Raw genomic sequence first — 16584 nt, 5'->3', positions numbered from 1 at the left:
TATGTAGAGAGGATATAATTTAATTTAGTGAATATAATTAATATAATAAAATTGTATTATTGTCAAGTGAATTCATGTATTTGTAAGAAATAAAGGCTTATATAATGCTATATTATTTATCAACCTTGTTAATTTACCAAAATTTATATACAATGTAAGCTAAAAATAAAAATAAAATAAAACTCAGATTTTTGAAATTCATGTGGCAATTTTGCCTAGCAAAGTCCTTTTATATTAAGAGTATAGTCTATTGTCGTATTATCTCATATATCTATATTTGTGAAATGTATCAACTCATTCTATATATACAATTTAAAACAAAATTTTTGACAAAAAATAATATTTTTTATGGGTTGAATCGAATCGAAAATTTATCTACCAAAGTTAATCCACGAAACAATCTCACACGATATTTTGTGCTGGCAACTAAGAAACCAGAAAATTGTCATTAGCTTTGATGCTAGTTGTACAATCGAGCATGTAAAGTATTACTCAAATTTATAATACTTCGTACAATAATAATCGCTATCCTTTCTTTCAAGAGAAACTGCAATCATTGTCTTCCAATATTATCCATCTAAACCTACCATTTGAAGTCCTTTTTTTTTATCATTGTCTTCCAATATCATCCATCAAAACTTATCATTTGAAGATGCACGTCAAAAACTCTTACGAGAATATCTCACAAGTCAATTTTGTGATATAACTTTTTTACTCGACTCGATTCAGTATATATGTACCCACTCTTGAAGAAAATTGAAGTATGTTAATCATGTTGGTGACAAATACAACTAGACAAATCTACTTCCTTTTCAGAATTAGATTTTGAATCGAACTCCCAATTGCTTTTATGAGATCAAACTAGAGCATTCCAATGAGAAGGAAAAACAACTCTAGAAAATAGAGTAAAAGAATGAAGATACTACAGGGACCTAACACACTTGTCCTAATATATTCCTAGGAAATGAATTGTCTCAACAAAATCACGCACTCAAGTTGTCCGTATATTAGAAATAGAAGTTGATGATCCATGAAAATTCGAGGACGTCAAAAGATGTTTATTCTTCAGCACCAGCACTGGCCGAACTCAGGTCCACCGACAAATTGAGAACCTAGAACAACATAATGAGTTACATAAAATCAAGAAGTTTCTGTGATGTTGGCAAATCAAATTCACTACCTTTCCAGTTATCTTCGTGTACATGGCCAATACATCAGTAACTGTGGATTCGAAGTGTGTCGTCGCATCATAACTCTGAAACACACGATAAAAAGAATGATTTCTTGACAACAAATGGTTTGATAAGATTACATGTATGCATGTATTAATGTCAGTCTTGTACAAAAACGATAGGAAAATAGACAAGCATAACACCTTAGATATGTAACAATTGTCAGCATCATTGTCGTTGGTGGGTAGAAATGTGTCGTAGGTCTCGTAAAAGATTTCGTCAATTGTTCCAAGAAGGTCTACTCCAGGCTTTAGTTCGACCTCTGGGTTGTCAGTTTCCGCTTCTGCAGTAACAAATGCTATATACTTTCCTTTAGGAGCCACATTATGAGCATATGAGCAGCAGAACAGATACCTTTATCATCAGAGACACGATCAAACTCGAGACGAAAATGATATAATGATATACAAGATCAGTTTTTCATAGCATGCAAAAGATGGACATCAGGAAGTTAATGGACGCACATATCTGATTTACGACCAAGTTGCTTCTGTGGCAGAATGACTTGGGCTGAGTGAGACTCATTGGTGTCTGGAATTGGGTGACTCATGATACAAATAGCACGAGCAACCTTTCCAACCTTATGAACCTGTGTGGATATAGGCATTCATATTTACACTATTTTCTGGACATCAAGAACTTGCAACTTATGAACTTGTGTTATCGTATGCGATGCGTCATTCTAACCTTATCAGGCAAATACGTAGGATCGCAGACGACCTTCTTGCATTTAGCAGTTTCTCCTTCAGATGTTACTCCAATTACCTTTCCATCTGCACCAAACTCCACCTGTAAAATCGAAAATCTAAAACAATTAGAAGGATTGAAATTTTAAAGGCAAGGAACACCTCTCTTGTTTGCATTGGCATCAGCCTAAAAAATTCAGTAAACATGAAAGCTGAAGCCTCTATTGAAAACAGATTCTATATATATACTTAAAAGAAATTCGCGAAACTATTTAATTTCTTCAAAGAAGGTATGACGCTTGACAAAGATACCAAGGGAAGATAGGTTGTTCTGGTAAGAAAGACTAAATTAGTCGAAACATTACCTTACATTGTGGCTTGTTCAGCATATATGTCCCACCATAAACAGCACTTAAGCGTGCAAATGCCTGTGAATTGTGATACATGCATGCTCAATCATGCACCAACAAAATTAAGATGACTCTAAACATGAAATCGATATACAGATCGAGGCACACAAACCTGAGGCAATTCTCCCAGTCCATACAGTGGATAGATGTATGGAGATCCCGCTTGGAAGCGTGCCAAAGATTCGGCATACAGCTTTTCGGAGAATGAAATAATAGTTATTAACGCTACCTCTTTAGCAAGAAAAACTCCACTAACGCATACATATATACTGCTATATAAATTACATTCTCAAAGCAACCATACATCAACAGATTTGTTGTTGTTGCTCCTTGTTCTAACCTTAAAAGGCGAGGCTAAGAAAAGAAAAGAAAAGCTTGATATTCATCAGACATGCTGACTACAATTGATTAAAACATCTACCTTCATTCTCTTAACAAAATCCATAGCTGGCTGATCCAAGTAACTATCATTACTATGCAGTGCCAAAGCATGGCCAATAAAATCAATCGTGTCATCTTCGAGTTCATATTTTCTGCATCAGAAAGATGGTTGTTAATTTAAACTAAAAGATGTTCATACAAAAAAAAATTAAGCTAACTTTCCGTAATTCCATAACCATTGTGACACATGATCAATCAAATTCAATGGGAAAAGTTAGCTGATAAGGAGCTAATCAAAGAATAATTCCTTGTATTAACTAATTGAATAGATATTCAAATCCCTATCAAAGATCAAGGAAATGACAAAAATTGCAGCATGATTGAATAATATGAAATGCTGAAAAACTAACGCAATAAGTTCTCTCGCTGTGATTGTATCCAGATTCATCCCTTCGTGAGATTTGGGATTGTTCTCTTCAAATTCTTGCACAAAAATAAAAAACTTTCTTGCACGCCGCTTTTCAAACAGCCCCATTAATGGAGATTTTAGTGCTTCAACATCAGATGCAGGAACTTTATAGATCTGAGTGGATTAAGTTTAATAAGATAAGGAGAATGAAAGAAAAAGAACTGTTAAACTTTACCCAAGCAGCCTACCTTTCCTTTATTGTAGACAAAACTACCATCTACTGCCTTGAAGTTCAGATACTTGGTAACATTCGCATGGATAAGCACCCGTACCAATGTTCCATTTGCCATCATGAACTAGAAAAGATAAAATAATATCGAACTCAAACTTAACTATTAAAATTTCAAAAATGCAAGAAGACAATCTATTTCCAGAACTTGAAACTCAAGAGGAAAGTGGCATTGCAATAGCTTGAGATTTGATGGATCCAAATGACAGATGAACCTTGGAGCATTGAGGCAAAACGAGGAAGGCAGAAGAGTGAATATCATCAGAAAATCTCAAATACCTTTGGGATCATATCAACATTGTACTCTCTGCTTGCTCCTAATTGCTCTGTAGGCTGGTCATTTCCCCTGAAGCGTCTCCAGAGCTGTGGAACAAAATATAAATTGTTAAAACAAACAGGGGAAACCCCATCAATAATAATGTGGCTATTTACTCTAATTAACTATTTGTATATGATCAATACGGTTTTTCATAAATATTATTAAACTGACCAAAGGGCTTGGGATTTTGCATTTGTTAAGAGAGAACATATATTCCATGATTGTATCAAGTATTACCTGATTTAAATTGAGAGAGCAGGATTCTCCTCCATAGTAGTCATTTTTGTCCATGTGAAGCACCTGCTCAGAGAATCCAATATTAAATCTTTGAAGCTCCATTGTTAATAAATTCTGAAGCAATGATGAGGGTAAGCGAACATCAAATTTCACAACAGTCAAATGATCAAGCCACTAGTTAGTGGACATCAAAACATGGAAATGCCAAATTGGAAATGCCAAATTGGAAGATTCATAGCAAATCAATCCAAATTTGGGAATGACACAATCATGTCTTCGCATTTATGCAGTGCCAAACACACCATTAGTTTTACAAATCCAGAAATCATCAGATCCTGATCTTTCTATTACAAAGAAAACCATGATCGACTCTGCAAACAAGAAAGAACAAGTGATTGTGCGACTCTGATATCATACTGAAAAAGGCCAAAAAACACTCTGGGCTTAATCTAAGAAACCCGCAAACTAGACCAAGAAAATCACTGCAAGCAAAATCAAAACACGCAATCTTACAAATAATATCGCATCCATGCGTAAATCCCATATTATATTGAAATCATCCCAGAAATTACTGGGCTCGATCAAAGGACCTTTTAAATTGGTCAAGAAATCTCGCAATCACTCACACAATCCTACATTCATTCACAAAAATCCATGCATGGAGAGTGGAGATTAATAGTACTAACTTTGAGGCCATCAACAGAGAGGAGGCCACTGAGAATGCACTCTTTTAGTCCAGTTCCCAGAACAATCACATCATACTCTTCATCCATGTCGACGAACAAATTAAATTCGCCTCAAATTCCCAAAAATAAAAATACCCAGAAAAATTGCAGAGAGATAGAGGGGAAGAGAAAACAATACAACAAACGGATCAATGGAGAAAATAGAGTGAAGAAGGGAGAGAGAAGATGATTATTGGAAACGAGAACAGTGGGAGATTTACGAAGCGGACACGTTCTGTGCCATGCAGGGGAGCGAGTCTTCAGCGTGGGGGTATTTTAATTTCTATTATATAGTGTGATAATGTATTTAAAAAAATAAATAGATTTAATTTTTTAAAAAAAGATTATTTTTTTATTTAAAAAAAGTAGATTTAAAATATAAATTTTTAATTTATTGATACATGATAGATTAGAATCGTATTAGTAATCAATTCTTTTTATTAAATATTTCATTATAATTTTGTACCTCATATTCTATCACGTATTCAAAGTTCCAATAATATTTTATTGGTCGACAATTTATAAATAAATTATAATATAAATTTTAAGAGCATTTTACAGTTTTGAATTAAAAGTTAACCAATGATTAAAAATAATAATTAAATAACTGTCACGTATGATAATTGTCTAGATTTAGATAGTGATCGAAATATAGTGTTTAGATGATTTACAATTTTAAAAAATTTATTTGATATATATATCTCTTACTATTTATTAAGGCTGAGTAGGTTAGAGTAACTTCCTTGGTCTGTTTTTTAAAATACCTAAAATACCCTTCACCCCCACTCTCTACATAATAATAAAGTGTTAAAAAATAAAAGCAAGTCACATGTAGTTTAGTGGATAAAGTCTATGTTTCTTAATCATGAGGTTGGAGGTTCAAATTTTGCTTGGGTTTTTTTAATTCTTTTTTAATTTATTTTTTAGTTCATATATCAAAATTATAATGTAGCCACTCATTATTTCTTATAAATATATTTTAATCCTCATTTAAATATAAATCAAATAAATTATAAAAACATATCGTACAAGCACGCAACGCGTGCGTCGTTGTACTAGTATATATTAAAGAATAGGTTTCTTGTGAATCTGTGAGATGAGTGAACCCAACCGATATTCACAATAAAAAATAATACTCTTGGCATAAAAAATAATATTTTTTCATGACTGATTTAAATAAGAAACATGTCTCACAAAATACGACCCGTGAGACCGTTTTACACAAATTTTTACCTATATTAAAATTAAATGTACTACTTTTCACAAGTATTTTAATATAGCTTGATGCCTATAATAGTTTGAATCTTTTATATTAAGACTATTTATATTGCAATCTAAGAAGAAAATTGATATATAATTGCCTTGATTTGTAAAAATAAAAAATAAAAAAATTCATATAACAAGTTCTTTAAAATATAAATTTAGGAGGAAAAGGATATGATTAATAATTCATAAAAATTCTCATGAGATCATGAATGTCAATTTTGTAAACCAAAATACTCGATATCCGATTCAACCCATAAAAAATATTAGTTTTACGTTAAAATCATTTTTTAGTACATATATAAACCAGATCGACTCGTTTCACAAAAACAGACTTTATTCGAAGTTATTTTTGTTACCTCAATAAAGATTGATATATTTATTGCTATATTTATTCTAAAAAATGAACATCTCGAACCTATTAAGTAGTGAAATATCATGCCCTGAACCGGAAACTTCCGGTCCAACTTATTTTATACAATAATATATAAATTAGTATCTATAAACCCAAATTATGAGAACCCGGTTCTCCAGTGCTTAATGTCATCAACCCTTCACTTGATTGAATAGTTTACAGGCTGCAACAATTGGTAGTTAAGTAAAATTGAATTTTTCATTAAAATAAAATAGGTCTATACAATTTATTTACTAGAAGCACAAAAAATATTCCAAGTATGTGTAGTTCCGTACGTACCAAAGCCTGAGTGAAGTGTCGGAGTCGCTTTTGTCCTCACAGACCGCGAAGCTATGACTGTTGGTAATGGAGCTGGCTGAATTCCCTCGATCAATTTCAACTGCGATTCTCATGCCTTCATGTCTCTGAATAAACAACATTTATCACATTATACACACTTTCTAATGCATCTAATCTAATTAACAATGTATGATTCATGTTTTTTTAAAAATCTAATACTTTCAAACATGAAATTAAAATTTGATCATGATCTCGTTCAATTCCAAAGATGGAAAGTTCAATACAAATGAGTTTTTATATAATAAAAAATAGGAAACATTTATTGATTGATAATATGCCATGTACAGAATAAAAACTTCATTTTCGATTATAAGAGAATTTTTATGAAAGCCTTTTCATTTGCTTCTATTCCATGGAAGTTTGATTTTCCTAGAATCTATGCTAATTTTTTATCTGATTCTTCTTCTGACGATCAATTTAACCTCTCGTCTCTTCGACAAGTTTAGTAATGAGCATAACAACCCTATTGTTCTGATAAAAACGATAACATATTATCAACTTTACAGGAAACTTCCAAATGATCAATTTCAACTGAATATGTTTGATCGATATACGAAACAAGCATTTGATTATAAATTACATAAAGTTCAACAATTACATCAACCATTCGAATCGAAACCATAAAATTTATGGCGTACAAAGATCACACAGGTCATGAAATGAGAGTTGTACGTATAGATAAAGAACTAATAAAATCACAAACAACTAGCGGAACCAAAAACAGATTCGATGCTTGGGGAAATCTAAAACTCACCTGTGCTTGGAGTTTCAATCGTGCATTTTCTTCAATCAGCTTTGATTCCTGGAAGTTTTGGACAACATTTTACGGCCATTAATGTTCTTGGATAAATATTAAAATCAAGGTTATAAATCAGGTCTGGTTTCAGTACATGCCTTAGACTTGAGGATGCTGATTTCATTCAAGAACTTCTCATCCTGTGCCATTCAAATATAGCAATTAAGTTGCAATTTTAAGCACAGGCATGCAATATAATTTCATATTTTATTATATGAAATATATATGCGAGATAATTAACAAATTATATTTTTTCAGTAAATATGCTTGGAATTTAAACATTACTGATAAAAGTAAATGAACTTACAATAACTTCTCATAAATTATTCTTGTTGCATTAGCAGTAGTAATAGACCCTAAGTGGACTAAAGAGCCTAATAGAATTGAAACAACCTAACCTTAAATTTTGCAACTCGGCTTAATCCACCTTCTACATATTTCTCTAGTCTCATCAAATCGTCTAAGCTAAGTCCTTCAAGCTCTTCTCCCTTGAGTTGCCTGTCGGATAAATTCGTTCCAGGTATCATTTCGATATGTGTATACGTATAGATTGAACAAGCCACATGAGTGAGGAGATGCTACAACATACTGTAACTCGATAGTCCGCTTCGCAAGTTCCTTGTTGAGCATGTCATGCCTGGTACCTGCGGCCTGAAACGACAAACTATAAGAGTGAAATGATATGATTGGAAAGGTTATTAGCGCTAGCAAACACACAAGGTTTTTCTCTCGTGCAGTACACGTAATATCAAATATTATCAGACAAAAATCTGTTATGGCCCTTTGAAACAGATGGCATTATCAAAGAGAACCTCAAGATCTTGTAGATGATTCGAGGCTCGTTGAAGCTAATATCTCGATCCATTAGCAGATTGCATTTTTAGATCATTCTTTAGTTGATTTTATTACAAATAAGCAAATATCTCATAGATACAGGATCGGGGTCTAGCTAGAGATCATGATTTGGCTCTTTGAATGCTTTGATATCCACATGACTTGTATAATATTGTTTACATGCAAATTGTTTTTGAATCAACTCTAAAATCATGAGCCATTGATTTTCGGTCATGTATATCATAAGCCACATTTCTGGAAAAACTTCGTCCGGTAAAGGTAGATCTTTAGATAAAGAAAGATGGCATCTTTGCCATTTGACATTCCATCTGTTTCGATTTCTAACCAAGTTCTCCTCTTGTAAGAGAGCCTCAGCCATAGTGTAAGCTTGCTAACTAACACCTTTACTAATAAATCTATACCCTTTGCAAATTCGTATGTACTGTCTAAGATATTTGCTTATTAGGTTTTTTCTGGACTTTCCAATAGCTAATAATTGACAAGTTCCGCCATTGCTCTCTCAATCTATCTTACGTCATGAGTATAGTGAAGATAAGAATATTAGATAAGATTTATAAATTTATGGATACTATAGCCCTATGTTTTATGTGTTCTTTAAATATCTTAAGATTGTTTTTGCAAGAAGAAAATGTGATTGTTTTGTATTTGATTGAAATCTTGCACACGCACAAATTGAGAACATGATAACTGGTCTATTGGCAGTAAGGTAAAGTAAAGTAAAGTGATGATCATACTCCTATACCTCCATAAATCTTGGGCTACTTTCCTGTTTTCTGTTAGACCCGTATATAACGCATCGTGCTCAATTCGAGCTTTGAGCAATATTTCAATAACATAGCTATTGCTGCTCATTTTGTATTTTCAGCACAGAAATATATATCAGCCGTCCTCCTGTATATCCTTTTCGTCTATAAATCAGTCCGAATATGATTACAAATATATGTACACAACACTTGAAATGATCTTCATTTTTTAAAGTTTTGTGCACGTTATAAGTAAAATTATATCCAAATTCTGAGTTGGACCAAGCATTAACAGTCTACACTCAACAAAAATCCTACTTAATTCCTAATCAACGAAAGAGCATAGAAATGATAAACCATAAATGAGCGTTTTTTCCTTTGAATTTGGCAAATCGAGAACGTATTTTTTCTGTGTTGATATCTTCTATTGTCAGGAAACCTTTAAAATTGTTTAAAAAATATTGCTTTATAATAATCATAAACAAAAAAGTAAGCACATACACAAAGTGTTGGAATTTTAGTTGGAAATCGTTTGAAGTTTTTCTGAATCAAGATTCAAAGAATTCATCAGGCATTTGGTATTATAATTAGTCCATGTACAAAGTAAGTAAGTAACTAATAAAGTAGATTACCCTTCTATTTAGTATAACATAGCTACATAATATGTTGGTCTCACGTGCGACATCTGGAAATAATAAATATGAAAATAAAGAATAAAATGAATATTAAGATTTATGTGGAAAAACCCTTAAAATTATTGGGGTAAAATCAACGGACAATATGAAAAAAAATTCACTATAATATCTTATGGTGCACTACCACTCACTGTATTTCCAAAAATAATGCACTCTCTTAATACAGGAGAACAAACAACACTTAATTAATATTATAGAACTAAGCACTCAAATGTTATAAGATGAGAGAAAAACTTGATGCAGAAATGATATCTAAATAAGAGGACAGAGCTTCTATTTATAGAGTTCCTCGTTCGTGTAAAGCCTTGTATTGGCAGTTTCCTTCCATCTGCAATTTTCAACAAATTTTGCCCCAACCACCACAATAAATCTTTGTCTGCCACCAACCAATCAAGTTGCTGACTTTTTCTCACTTGGAGATTTAATTTGATTCATAATCATATACATTTCCAAACATCCTTTCAATCTTATCGTTTCCTGCTGCTTACGTTTCTTCTTGGCTACTTGAGGATCTACACAATCCAAACTTATTTGTATTCACTAGCTTGATCAGAAAATCAGATACATTGTCCTTCGTATGAAGTTTCTACATATTCACACTTCTTTCTTTTACTACTTCTCGCACAAAATTAAATTGAACTCCAATGTGTTTAGTCCTCGAATGAAAAGTTGGATTCCCTTGTAATGTATAAGGCACTCTAACTATCACAAAATAAATGAATTTTTTCTTGTTTGTGCTAGATTTCTTCCAATAATCTTTTAATCCATATTATCTCCTACAAGCTTGAGTAACTACCATATATTATATCTCTATTGTAGATAACGCTACAATTGTTTGTAATTTTGAAACCCAACTTACTACTCCCCCGCAAGTGTAAACACATAAACAATAGTAGATTTTCTCTTATCAGGTGCACATGCATAATCTGAATCGACATAGCCTCTGAGTGTAAAATCAGATCCTCCATAACATAATGCAGCATTTGAGGTATCTTTAATGTATCTAAGAATCCTCTTAACAATGCTCCAATGCTCTCGTCCAGGATTCAACATATACCGACTAACTGCTCCCACTGCTTGAGCAATGTCTGGTCTTGTTCAGATCATGACGAACACCAAATTTCCCACTACTGATGCATATGGTACTTGAGACATCTTCATCCTTTCTGCTTCACTGCCAAGACACATCTCGGAGGATAACTTGAAGTTAACAAGAAGAGGGGTCGAGATTGGTTAACAAGCCTTTCATGTTGAAGCTTTACAAAACTTTCTTCAAATAATTATTCTGGGAAAGCCAAATCTTTCAGTTACTTCTGCCTCGGTGAACTTGCATCCCTAGAATCTTGCTTGTTGATCTCAAGTCTTTCATATCAAATTCCCTAGTCAAATGTGCCTTCAATTCTTGGAATTGATATTTGTTGGCTCGTGCTACAACATGTCATCCACATACAACTGCAAAATGATATAATCATCAGTCCTCTTGAAATATGTACAAGGGTCAACACTCAGTCTGTCGTATCCAAAGCTCGTGATATATGAATCAAATCTCTTGTACCAATATCTCGGCGCTTGTTTGAGACTATACAGAGATTTGTTCAACTTGCAAACCAAGTTCTCTTTGTCTTTTTCTGCAAAACCTTATGATCGGAGCATATAGATTTCTTCTTCAAGATCTCCATGAAAAATGTCATTTTCACATCTAGTTGTTCTAGATGTAGGTCAATCACCACACACAAATACCAACACTATTATGACAGTTGAAAGCCGAACCACATGAGAAAATATCTCATTGAAGTCAACCTGTCTAGCACGATACCGCTCAACTTGGTTATTACCATTATGCTTGATTTTATAGACCCATCTGTTTACAATGAATTTCCTTTCTTGTGGTAGCGTAACAAGATCCCAAGTTTTATTCTTGTTTAATGCCTCCAACTCTTCTTGCATTGCTATCAACTCATTGGTGGCAGACAATGATTTATGGTGGTGGTTCGGGCCCGCTTTGTTGAAAATTGCAGATGGATGGAAACCGTCGTGTCTGTATTCTCTTTCGAAACACAGTGAGTGATTGTACACCATAAAATATTATAGTAGAATTCTTTTCATCTTACCCGTAGTTTTTACCCTAATAATTTTAAGGGTTATCTATGTAAATCTCGGTGTCCAATTTATTATTTATTTTCATATTTATTAGCTCCAGATGTCGCACGTGGGACAACCAAGATAGAAGTACATAAGAGTCAAATGTACTTGAGACACGATAACTCAAAACTGACTGCTGAAAAATGTACAAATTCAATGTCATTGTGACTTTCACAATATAAAATGCTCATGTAGAGATTCCATGACGCCCGAGACCAAAAACGGTGGGGGTGATCATCGGTGCGATGAGATTTTACGGATAATGAGCGGCTCTTAGCAGACTTCTAGATGAATGGAGCATGAATTAACCGATCTCACATCGGAATGAGAAGGATTCCACAATTGTTTAGGTATGAGAATGTGTATTTGAAGAGTGCTTAAAAGATATTATATGCACTATTATACCTCTTCTTTTTTAGAGCTAATTACATAAAAACTCCAAAGTTAAGTGTACTTTGGGATGGTGACCCCCTGAGAAGTTTTTAGGGTGTTTGTGAGTGAGAATATAAGAATTATGGAAAGACTCGTCTTGGTACAGTAGAGACATTCATTAAATTTTGGACATAACAGTTGGTCTCAAAGTCGACCTCTCTTAGTACGGTGTGGTCCAAGGACTAATCAAGCGGAAGCTGGTGGACATATGATGCCCGGGGCGGAAGAGGACAAGAGGTGATCGCCGGCGCCATGAGATTGCACGGATAATGAGCGGTTCCTGACAGATCTCTAGGCGTAGAGAACATGAATGAACCAATCTCACACTAGAAAGAGAGAGATTCCAAATCTGTTCAGGTATGAGACTGTGTAGTTGAAGATTGCCTAAAAGATTTGATAGATACTACTCATATAAAGAAGGTGCATATTATTTTCGGGAGCTCATCATATAAGAACTCCAAAGTTAAATGTACTTGATTTGGGGAAATTCTAGGATGAATGACGATCTGAGAAGTTTTCTATGGTGCGTGTGAGTAATGACATAATCATGATGAAAGACTTGTCTTGGTATAATAGGGACAATCTTCGAATCTGGGGTGTTATAGTCATGTGACGTCTGGGACCGAAGAGAGCGGGGAGTGATGGCCGGTGACATATGGTTGCACGAACAATGATCGGCTCCTGGCAGAATTCTAGGTGAAAGGAACATGAATGAACCTATTTCACACCGGAATGAGAGGGATTTCAAAATTTTTTATGTATGGACTGTGCAGTTGAGGAATACCTAAAAGATTTGATAGGTACTGCTCATATTAAGAAGGCGCGGGAACATGAATGAACCAATCCCACACCGAAATGACAAGGATTCCAAAATTTTTTAAGTATGAGCCTGTGAGGAATACCAAAAAGATTTATAAGAACTCTAAAATTAAGCGTGCTTGACATGGGACAATTCTGGTATGGGTGACCCCTGGAAGTTTTCTAGGATGCGTGTGAGTGAGGACATAAGAATGCTAGAAAGACTCGTCTTAGTACATTGGAGACATTCATCGAATCTGAGGCATTACAATTGGTATCAAATCCGACCTCTCATAGTATGGTGTGTGGTTAGGGGACAAACCAAGCGGAAGCTAGTGGGATGTGACGCCCGAGGTTGAAGTGGGCGGGGAGTGATGGCCAGTGCCATAAGGTTGCACGGACAATGAGCTGATCCTGATAGGCTTATAGTCGAAGGGACATGAATAAACCGATCTCACATCGGAATGAGAGAGATTCCAAATCTGTTCAAGTATGTGATTGTGCAGTTGAGAAGTATCTAAAAGATTGATAGATACTACTCATATCAAGAAGGTGCATCTTCTTTTCGGGAACTCCTCATATAAGAACTCCAAAGTTAAACGTGCTTAATTATGGGCAATCCTTGGATGGGTGACTCCCTAGGAAGTTTCCTAGGGTCGAGTCTTAGTACATTGAAGACAGTCGTCGAATCTGGGGCATTACAGATTCAATTTTTGTTTCTTATTTTTCAAAAAAAAATTCAATTTTATTCCTGTAAATTGATATATTTTGGATTTTTGTCATGTAAACTTGTCAATGAATTTTTTTTTTGTTTTGGTCATTTTTTCACCCGAATAAACTAAATCAACCAAATATTGGTTTTTGACATTGTTGTTCTTCTAGACAACTCATATAAGAAAAATAAAACCTATATTATACAAATTAAAATCTATCTCAGCACAAATAAAGAGAAACTACAAGTTTTTTCTTCCGATTTTGAAATATTGTATTTTTTTGTTTTATTTTTTCTTTCGATTATGGTTATATATATTGTAATATATGTTTATTCTCATTACAAAAGCTACGTAATAGAACATGCATCGATGTCAAATAAACAATATTCAATGTGTTTAATGACTTTCGGTAAAAAAAACAACCAAAACAAGTAAAATCTAAGTTATTAGATACAAACCAAATATTGACAAGATACAAGACTAAAACCCAACACATGTCAACTTACAAGAGTATGTAATTTTTCCTCTTTAAAATATTGGCAATTTTATTGTTGTTTCATCGAGAGTGCTGATGTGATATTGCACACATCAGCATCATGTCGGCGAAACGCTGGACAAATAACTAAAATCGCAAAAAACAAAGATAACAGATTAAGACTGAAAGGACAATATATCACATCAGCATCATGTCGGCAAAACGCTGGACAAATAACTAAAATCGCAAAAAACAAAGATAACAGATTAAGACTGAAAGGACAATATATCACATCAGCATCATGTCGGCAAAACGCTGGACAAATAACTAAAATCGCAAAAAACAAAGATAACATATTAAGACTGAAAGGACAATATATAATCAAAATGACAAAAAGATAAATATATTATACCAAAATCGCCATTTATCCAAATATTACATAAAAAAAAGTTAGATATAGTGAAATTTAATAACCTGCTGATCGATGAGGAGAGGTTGCTGGCTTAGATTATTAGAGTTCTCCGTTTTCACAGTATACTTTTGTATGAGTTGCATCATGCTCCAAAACACAAGAAACAGTAAAATATTTGGGATAAGTTAGTAATTTCCTTGTCGTCAACTGAATGAGTGTACAAGAACAAGTTTCCATGAGAAATATGGCATAATTTTCATATGCAATCAAGTCCATTTTACAATTCTTGAATCTATAAAATCTAATTGCATGCATGTATATGCGACATATTGATTAACATGAAAAATGATCTTTTTCGAATCGGCAAAGAAAAGATAGGTAAATAGTATATCATAAAATAAAAGGAATAGCGAAATTTCAAGTCCATTCAATAGGATAATTAACACCCGTTTTCTTCATTGAAATCATAGAGTTCATCCATCTTAAACAAAGAGATCCTAAATAATAGGAAGAGGGTTTGAATGAGAAAACACCAAATTAAAGTATTGCCACAAAATCATCTTTTTTTTTTCTTCGTATTTAATCAACACAACACCTTGATTTACAACTTAATAATTTTTTTCCGATAAGAATACGGATTCTTATTTATTCGTTAATCGAGAAAAAAATCCATATAATTTATACTTTACACACAATGAAAACTTCATTAATTCTTTATTTAAAAAAATAGTTTTTTTACCATTTTCATAAAAGTTTAAGCTTCATTCCACCCGAAAAAAAAAAGAAAGAAAAAGAAAAGGATCCCTTGTATCTCAAATGATCAGACTGTGTTTAATGTGCGTGAGATTTTACTTTTGATCGATTTACCTGTCATACATATACAAAATCAAACATTACAATATATGGCAAACATGGTACTATTTGGTTTGATTGATGGTGCTAAAATAAGAACATCATTAAATGAAGATTTCTTTGGGATTTTACGGTACGGAATCAGTACAATTTACGCTGATACACTATTTGCATTCAAGATTCAGCCATTTTTAGTGAAGAACACGGAAAGATGGATGAAAAAGAAGATAGCTAGCTCGTGTGTTGCTAGTGTGGGAGAGAGAGAGAGAGAGAACAGAAGAGAACCTTGTGCTTGAGAAATCAAAAAGCTTTCCAGTAGCTGAGAAAACAATGAGGGCGATTTCAGCATCACAGAGAACCGAGAGTTCTTGAGCTTTCTTGAAGAGCCCTTTTCTTCTCTTCGAAAAGGTCACCTGCCTCGCCGTTAGGTTGTCAATCTTGTTGATCTGAATCTTTTGCCTCACCATTTTTGTGGATCTCTACACAAATAATTATAGAAAATAGGAATAAGCGATTTATGCAGACACTAATAACATGATGATATAGGGAGATTTCTTCGTGGGTTTTTGATGAAATTAAGGAATACAAAAGTTAAAATGTGTGTGTGTGTGTGTGTGTGTATATATATATTATAAAGAAAAAGGAACCGTGTATCCAAATACAGCAATCTGCAAACAAACCCTTGGTTTACCAAAAATAAACACAAAAATGGCAGAGAATCTGGCAAATTTCACAGCAATAAAAAGGAAGGGAAAGATGAGACTTCCGCGTGAATAAAAAAAGCATTCGAAATTCTAATTCAGGGAAGAAATGAGATCACCTCCTCCACGAGAGACACACAAAATCAAGGAGCCCTAGACTGTTCACAAGAGAGAGAAAGTCAGCTGAAAAGCTTACTATTCTGAGCTGACTCTATGCTCTATCCTATTGGTGCATGATGTGACTCCAATGGTAATATCTCTAGGG

General features: G+C 33.7%; 2 protein-coding genes across 2 annotated transcripts; both read right to left on the bottom strand.

Annotated features, from left to right (window-relative positions):
- Positions 1–746: 746 nt before the first annotated feature.
- Positions 747–4895, bottom strand: LOC140814351 (guanosine nucleotide diphosphate dissociation inhibitor At5g09550-like). The gene is made up of 13 exons (XM_073173300.1): positions 4650–4895; positions 3964–4026; positions 3687–3770; positions 3367–3474; positions 3120–3292; positions 2750–2861; positions 2441–2521; positions 2284–2346; positions 1920–2021; positions 1697–1821; positions 1376–1586; positions 1181–1255; positions 747–1112 (listed from the first exon to the last, which is right to left on the bottom strand). Exons 1-13 carry the CDS (start codon positions 4734–4736, stop codon positions 1059–1061), a joined length of 1338 nt encoding a protein of 445 aa, XP_073029401.1. The 5' UTR covers positions 4737–4895; the 3' UTR covers positions 747–1058.
- A 1432-nt stretch (positions 4896–6327) lies between these two features.
- LOC140814260 (MADS-box protein AGL24-like) lies at positions 6328–16584 on the bottom strand. Its single transcript, XM_073173190.1, has 9 exons — positions 16439–16584; positions 15904–16097; positions 14829–14913; positions 8091–8152; positions 7900–7999; positions 7600–7641; positions 7460–7507; positions 6646–6770; positions 6328–6529 (listed from the first exon to the last, which is right to left on the bottom strand). Exons 2-9 carry the CDS (start codon positions 16083–16085, stop codon positions 6523–6525), a joined length of 651 nt encoding a protein of 216 aa, XP_073029291.1. The 5' UTR covers positions 16086–16097; positions 16439–16584; the 3' UTR covers positions 6328–6522.

The sequence above is a fragment of the Primulina eburnea genome, chromosome 15 (assembly GCF_022965805.1).
Source record: "Primulina eburnea isolate SZY01 chromosome 15, ASM2296580v1, whole genome shotgun sequence".
NCBI classification, from domain to species: domain Eukaryota; kingdom Viridiplantae; phylum Streptophyta; class Magnoliopsida; order Lamiales; family Gesneriaceae; genus Primulina; species Primulina eburnea.
The sequence above is the reverse complement of the archived record's forward strand: the minus strand, read 5'-3'. Positions and strand labels throughout refer to the sequence as shown.